The sequence below is a fragment of the Ooceraea biroi genome, chromosome 9 (genome assembly GCF_003672135.1).
Source record: "Ooceraea biroi isolate clonal line C1 chromosome 9, Obir_v5.4, whole genome shotgun sequence".
NCBI lineage: Eukaryota > Metazoa > Arthropoda > Insecta > Hymenoptera > Formicidae > Ooceraea > Ooceraea biroi.
Window position 1 is genome coordinate 351,157 of NC_039514.1, and position 7,191 is coordinate 358,347.

The window sequence follows — 7,191 nt, forward strand, 5'->3', positions numbered from 1 at the left end:
GATATTTTGATTATATGAAAATAGAACTTGCAGTATTGTTCGGACAAAATGAATTATAATCCTCAATGAAGGTGAACAATCCTAGATAAATGCAATTTCTACTTTCAGAACAAAGAACTGCATATATCATGTGCCAACATAATATAAAAACTTTCTAATGAAAATATTTAGAATTTAATGCAGCATACTTAAAACACTACAATTTTTATGCACATCTTTTTGGAATGTCATACTCATCTGTAATGCAAAATAACTGATGAAATAATTAATGAATAATATATAAAGAGAACTTGATATTTTTTATCTATATATAAGAGAAAAAAATATATATATATATACGTGCATGCCTGTGTATATCGCATTTGAGAAAGTGCAGACGTGTAATATATATACATATGAATAATTTGGCTAATATATATAAATCAGCAAATGAAAATACGTTTTTGCATATATAAAATTATGATGAGAAGAAAACAACTAGGCCATAGAAGTAATTGAAGATACTCGATTCTTATTAGATTATATTCAAAGTAAAATGGCAGAATATTTGCCATATATCAAAAGCAAATAAGATAGCAAACTTAATATGTTTTCAGAAGATAATATAGATAATGTACATCTGATATACAGCACTTATCCGTAAAAAGTTATATGAACAATTATTTCCTTTGCCATAGAAAGGCCAATAAACTTGTTATTTAATCTGTACTATTGCATAGAGTCGAGAATGTACAGATTTCTTAGTTTTTTTTTGTTTTGTAAATAAATGTAAGGAGAAAAACTGATATCAATTTTGCGATAATTAATCGTTAAGTGAAACATTACAAATTATAAATATTATGCACAGATTTTACGTCAATGTCGCTTTATTTTTAAATGTCGAGTTCGTGGAAGTATATAGTAGTCATTTAATATTACTAGTTATGCTATTTAACATAATATTTCCGCGGAATATCGTTCTATATCCGCCACCACACATATCGAAGGACATAAAAAGAGCTTATTTGTGAATAATATAATTTTGGATACTGACGTCATAGTCAGCAATTATTTACAAGTTTCTAAAGTATTGGAGCAATGTTGGCAGTTCTCTAGCTGCAGTCTGTTAATGTTTTATTGTATAAAAACTGTAAATTTATTGAGCGCAATTGTTGCACAACAGCGAGATCATTGCACTATACTTTCTGGCTGCACTAGATCAAAATACCTGTTGGGCGATCGGTTCTTCGAAATCGATCAATATCGTGCAATATCGACAATATTATGTCAGATTCTCTAATGCTCGTCTTTCTCTTTTTCTGCATCGCTCTTTTTTTTTACTCTTCTCTTTACTCGCGTAATCTCGTCACATTAGCACCGTTTATATATTTGTCGATTTCTTCTTCTGTTGTTTCCACACAGATATCCTTTCTTTCAAGTCGAGCACTGTAATACCGAAAATAGTTATTAGTTTAATATATATCTTAAGACAAGCCTCAGAAATTTCGGAATAAAATACGTAATGTTGAGATAAAAGATACTTTAAATCAGGAAAACCTGTATTTCACACAAAATCTTTTTCTGATGGGCATTGACTACAAAATTTCTTGTTATTTGTCCAAATAAATAAAATCAAAGAAACATGGTGCACTCACTTGGAGTGAGCATGTCTTCGCTGAGTGGCTGCCGACTGAAAGGATCCGTAGCACTATTGAGTAAGTGCCTAATGATAACTGCTTTGTCCATAACGATACCAGATGGTAGTTTGACCGGGTCCTCCATAAGAGTGTCCATCAATGGATCGCGGAATTCCTCAGGGGCGTCACCGTAGTCCGCATCTCGTGCGCGGTTGTCCCTCGCAATTATAGCTGCACGCTCTGCAAGGGCAATGAACCTCTCGATTTCCGTGGTAGTCTTGATCGCAGACCGCTCTAGTCTGCTCGCAGCGTCGGTGAACAACTCTTTACAGAACGAGCGCTGGAAAGATGAATTTTTTGGGATTAACGTACGCAGAGTGAATGAGTGATACGATTAAATTGAGACGCTCACTTCATCACTGGCCAAAGCGGCCGCGAAATTATCACAGTCAAGATGCAAGTATATGTCAACCAATTGACTGAGTAACGTCCTTGGTTGCCATCCGTACTTCTGCGGTTTCCGCACTCTCAGATTTTTGCACTTAGGTCCGCACAACTGTTGCAAATTGAAATTTAGCATGGCACACAATCGCCCGACCAGTTCCGGCCGTAGAAACGGCTCTTTAATGTCGACCGTCAAATAGTGAAACATGGCAACCGTTTCCTTGGCTAGTGTAAGATAGGACCTGGCTTGTCTCTCATCTGCCGCCAACTGCCTCGTTCGCGACTGCTGTTGCTCCTGGGCGAGCGCGGCCCACGCACTAGTGTCCGACATGAGTTCTTGAACCTCGTGTATACGTTTTAGGGATTCCAAGCTCTCGTCGAGCAGGAAGGTGGTGTCGTTCATTAGCATGTTAACGAACTTGACGAATTGCTTGCCGTTATTGCTCTCATTGACGATGGATGCGCGATGTATCGGGCTGTCCCACATTGACTTCAGGATCAGACTTATGTGATAACGTATTGAGAACTTGTCGTAAAATTCGGAGCTGGAGCCAGTAGTCTCGACGTCGGTATAAAATTTCATCAGATATGACGCCAGAAGTGTCTTCGATATGGGATGTGCCATAACTTTATCATGAAGAGTCTCTGTTCTCCCCTGCGAGCAACATCAAGTTATCGGTATAGCGTATATTTAAATCCCTCTTTTTTTACGCATCAACTTACCTGAACACTAGGATTTATCACAAAGAGAACTTCGATAATTTTCGCGATCAAATACGGATTTCGTATACAATGCGGCGTACACACGACAACCAGTAACCAAGTGATAAGCGAGTTGTCCATATTGTTTGCCACTACTCCTGGACAAAATCTGCGACAAAACAAACGCGAGAAGAAGATCAATAAGTTATATTTCAGCGATATGCGGAAGTTACGGACACGGTGAGAACTTACTGCAGCGTGAACAACAAGAATTCTGCTATATCCTCCACGTACCATTCCGGTAGTGCAGTAAATTTGCACGTAACTTCTTGAGATAGCGGAAGTTCGGGAAGAAGACCGGGGCCCGGGGTAGTTTGCGTCAAAAGACTTAGCAGAACTTCCGCCACGGATATATAAAAGTGTAAGCATCTTCTCAACAGGACGGGATCTATCAAACCTGCGTCCGCGCACGATTTAGACTTGACCAATCGCTTCAACTGCTGTTTCCATTGCTTGATCAGGTCCTTATTGTGTTCCGCGAAGGGACTGTCCTTCCACTGAGGTTCCGTGGCTTGCAGCTCGTCGAGCATCTTTTGTAAGTCGCGCAACGCCCGCAGCTTCCTCTGATACTTCTGCAGCGCCGGTAGCAGCGCGATGTGGTGACAGTGCAGCGTGAGGAACCAACATTGAGTTGGGAATTTCGCCTCCGTCCACTTATGTGTCTTCTCCAAATGCTTCTGCCAATCCGCAACCTCTTGCGACGTGAGTTTCAGTCTTGTGTCGTTCTTGATCTCGATGAAACTGGAGGGATGAAACGGATACAGAGGATCCACGGTCTCCAACTTGATTTTTACAGAAAGCATCTGAAGGACCGACAGCAGATTCAACATGAATCCGTCACCGGCCAGCGTGAACTCCTCCGTCTGTATCTGCGCGCGTTTCTCGTTGTGGCGCAGCAACGCTGCCAGATACGCCAGGGTGACGTCACGGCAATTGCTGTTTGCGAGTATCGCGTGGAACATCTTGTGTAACGATGTTCTGGTGCTCTCCAACTCTTGCTGCAACGTCAGATTCACTGATTTGTCCGTGAGGGGATTGCCACTGAAAAACTTCTCCGCCACTTTAGGCTGCTCCTCGGCGAACACCGACACCGAAAGAAACGGCCCCAGGAACGAGGTCCTGGTGAACTCCCTACCGGCAGCTGGCGTCATAACATCGGGCAAAAATTGAATTTGATTCGTGATCAAACGGCAAATCGGACGTATGTTGCCGCTCGGTCCACAACGGATCTCTATCAGCTCCTCCAGTGCCTCGATCGGTCTTCTATGCGTATTGCCGACCAAACTTGCTTGCTGCATTGAGAGATACAGGCCTTGGAGGACTGGGTTGAATATCTTGTTAAATACACTTGGATTCGTATGTGTCCTAGCCACGAGTTCGTGGAGATAACCCCGTGGTAAGCCTTGTGATAATATCGGATACAGAAGATGAGTGGTGCACATGGGTACGAGTGAAGTCTCACAAATGCCAACCAGCCCTTGTAAAACGAGGCTGGAATACTGAACACACTGCATCCTCAAAACCGTCAACACGTCGGACAGGGGCGGTATGCTAGATCGCTGTGAGAAAAAGAATATATTTTTATATTTCGCTAGCCAATGCAATAAAAAATTCGATACATCTACTTTTTACGATTTTAATGTGCAATGTACGTACCTTCGGATGATTTCTTTCCTCGATTGCAATTCTCGAGTAACAGTCTAATAAATAAGTTAAGCTTTTCGGTTGCGACGACTTGTTGCCTATGGGCAACGGCATGGCCGGTAACTGGTAAGATGGGAGAGTCACGACGGGACTTAACAAAGGACTCGTTTGGCTATTGGGACTATCTTCACGATCTGACGACATGTCCACCGTAATATCTTTCAAAGGGTCTTCCCCTCTCGAGAACATGCACAAAACTTCCATCAAGGCCTGATTGATGATGTCGCTAAAATCCAATTGCCTCTGCTTTTGTGTGTATTCCGCTGTTTGCGGCAGGTACATGCGGCAGCTGCCTTCCGCAGAACTCTTCCATGATATGCACAGGACACGTGATATAACAGCATGTATGTTATCTGTTGTGACTTCTATGCTAGAACTCGTTGTCTAAAATGTTGAAACAAATAAAAACAGATGAGAAGTCATATAAAAAATAGGTCAGTTTGCCACTTATTCCTGCACACATTTTTCTTTTTTTCCTTAATATAAAAACTTACACGTGATCTCGGTATTGAATCTTTCCTGTCAGATTCATCAACTTCCATATTTTCGATCCCGGAATCCACATCTATCCCAGAACTGTTGCATTGCTTATCGCTACTCTCTTCTACTTCCATCGGTACATCAACACGCTGTAACTGTTGCTGAATCGATGGCGATATCATTGATCCTGCAAATGCCTTTGATGGTCCTGGAGTACTTGGAGAAATTGGAGCAGTAGTGGTAGACGAACTAGCAGCTGTATTATTAGTATTCAAACCTGCTAGACGGGCTAACCGCCTCTTCCTCATCTAAAACAAAGTAAAATAAAGGAACTGAAGCTATAGATTCTTTCTAAAATTGTATCATGATAATGCTTAAAGCTTAAAGTAGAGTTTCACTTAAAGATACATGCTTACAGATAGGAAAGTCTTTGTTATCAAGCTATTTTTATCAATTGGTGCATGGACAACTTATGAGAGTCAAGAAAACAAAGGGCATAGTTTACATGACGTTTTGAATAACAAAGCAATTTGAGACGACTCTTACTTTTCCAATGCTACATTATTATTCCAAAAATAAAAAGAATAAAATAATCATACACTTATTAATAAGTTACAAACTCATTTTGTTAGTGCAGATTCATTCAAAATTATTAATTTATTAATTATTAAATTATTAATTTATTAAATTATTAATTTTGCTACAAACAAAGCAGACAAAGAAGTTAATTTTTGCATGAAAACAAATCAGGTTTGATAGAAAATGTGATTGCAGAAATTGGAAGAATTATCAGAGAATAGCAGCCACAAAATATTTGAACAATTTGGCACTAGTATAAATGCACAAGAGGAACATGAAGTATCCTTTTCTCAAAGGACAAGAATGATTTAAATCGCACGTCCATTATATAATTATTTTCCTCTGCCTACCATGCGCGTGGGTTATTCCATTTTCGGACTCGTGGCGAAGAAATTATTTTTCTTTGGAAAGATGATCTCGGGAGGGGGGGGGGGATTTTTCGAAAACGAGCGCGGACAATGGGTCCCGTCTCTCTCGATTTCGATTTCGCGCTATGAGTTAGGCTATTCCTATCGACATTCGAAATAAGGCGAGTACTTGCTCGGGAAGGCTGGAACGATGAAAGAAGAAATCGTAGTGGGAGCGCGATCAAGAGGAATGTATTTTATATGACAACAAATCAAAGGCTCGTTGTGCCCTTTAGCTGCACCGTTCGCATTACACCGTCTACACTCGGAACGAAGCAAATACGCACTCGATTGACTCGAGAGTAAAGGGAAGGAAAACCGCGACGAACAAAGAGAAGGTATCGAAGTGAGACCTGCCGAGAGCTACTCCGAGTCTTCATCTTTGTCCTCGTGCAAAGCTCGAGCGCGAGGAAAACACGTCGCGCGTGTACATTCTACTCACTTCTTCCTGGCTCAGCTCGCTCATGGCGATCCCTTTATTCTGTTCGTTGTTCCCTTTAAGAACTAGCTCAGCTTGGCCTCGGCTCGAGGATTCGCACCTCGTCACTGTCGCGCGCTTATGTGCGAAAGGGACGTGTTCCTCGCCGCGCGAAAATGCCCGTGTGGCCGAGATGTGTCAGAAATTTGGACAGTCACTCCACATCTGTTTGCGTTTGGACGTGAATGCAGTGGTCCGCGCCGAGTCACGGCCAGTTCCGCTGCGTCGTCGATTCTTCAAAACAGCTGAGCAACCAACAAGCGCGTCGGCACGCGCTCTCTACTTCACGTTGTTCCCCTCTCTCTCTCTCTCACAGACTGTTTCCTTCTCCCTCCCTCCGCCTCATCTTCCTTTCTTTCACTCTCGCCCTCTCATTCTCTTTCTATCATTTCGATGGGAGTAACTCTCAAACCCATTTTAGACGATCTATAATTCAGGACGGAGTTCGGAGCCAAATAGCGCTGCGTGTAATTTGATGTGTAACAAGTGTGACAAAGAGATTTCAGACGACCTACATTTCGCGACAGAACTCGCGATCTAATTCTGTGCACTTATATTTCCGATGCGATAAGCCAATGAGGAAAATAACTATTTTCAATCCATCTCCAATGATCCATAATTCGCAACAGGATTTTTGCAACTTTTATAGTAACGTTGATAATAATGATTTTAATATTAGTTTCAACTTTATCCACACTATATCTCATATAAAAGAATTTTT

The 7,191-nt window shown here is 41.3% G+C and overlaps 1 protein-coding gene across 1 annotated transcript; it reads right to left on the reverse strand.

The window, feature by feature from the left end:
• Positions 1-744: 744 nt before the first annotated feature.
• Positions 745-7,164, reverse strand: LOC105276124 (ubiquitin conjugation factor E4 B). Its single transcript, XM_011333490.3, has 8 exons — positions 6,435-7,164; positions 5,021-5,314; positions 4,479-4,910; positions 3,015-4,381; positions 2,784-2,931; positions 2,029-2,715; positions 1,635-1,956; positions 745-1,425 (listed from the first exon to the last, which is right to left on the reverse strand). Exons 1-8 carry the CDS (start codon positions 6,456-6,458, stop codon positions 1,361-1,363), a joined length of 3,339 nt encoding a protein of 1,112 aa, XP_011331792.1. The 5' UTR covers positions 6,459-7,164; the 3' UTR covers positions 745-1,360.
• Positions 7,165-7,191: the final 27 nt, after the last annotated feature.

Excerpts from the sequence above, each read along its gene's own strand:
- LOC105276124 (XM_011333490.3), bottom strand. The coding sequence starts at position 6,458 with ATGAGCGAGCTGAGCCAGGAAGAA. Across the intron at positions 4,911-5,020 it reads ATTCAATACCGAGATCACGT|ACAACGAGTTCTAGCATAGA; the intron begins GTAAGTTTTTAT and ends TCAACATTTTAG. Across the intron at positions 2,716-2,783 it reads TGATAAATCCTAGTGTTCAG|GGGAGAACAGAGACTCTTCA; the intron begins GTAAGTTGATGC and ends TGTTGCTCGCAG.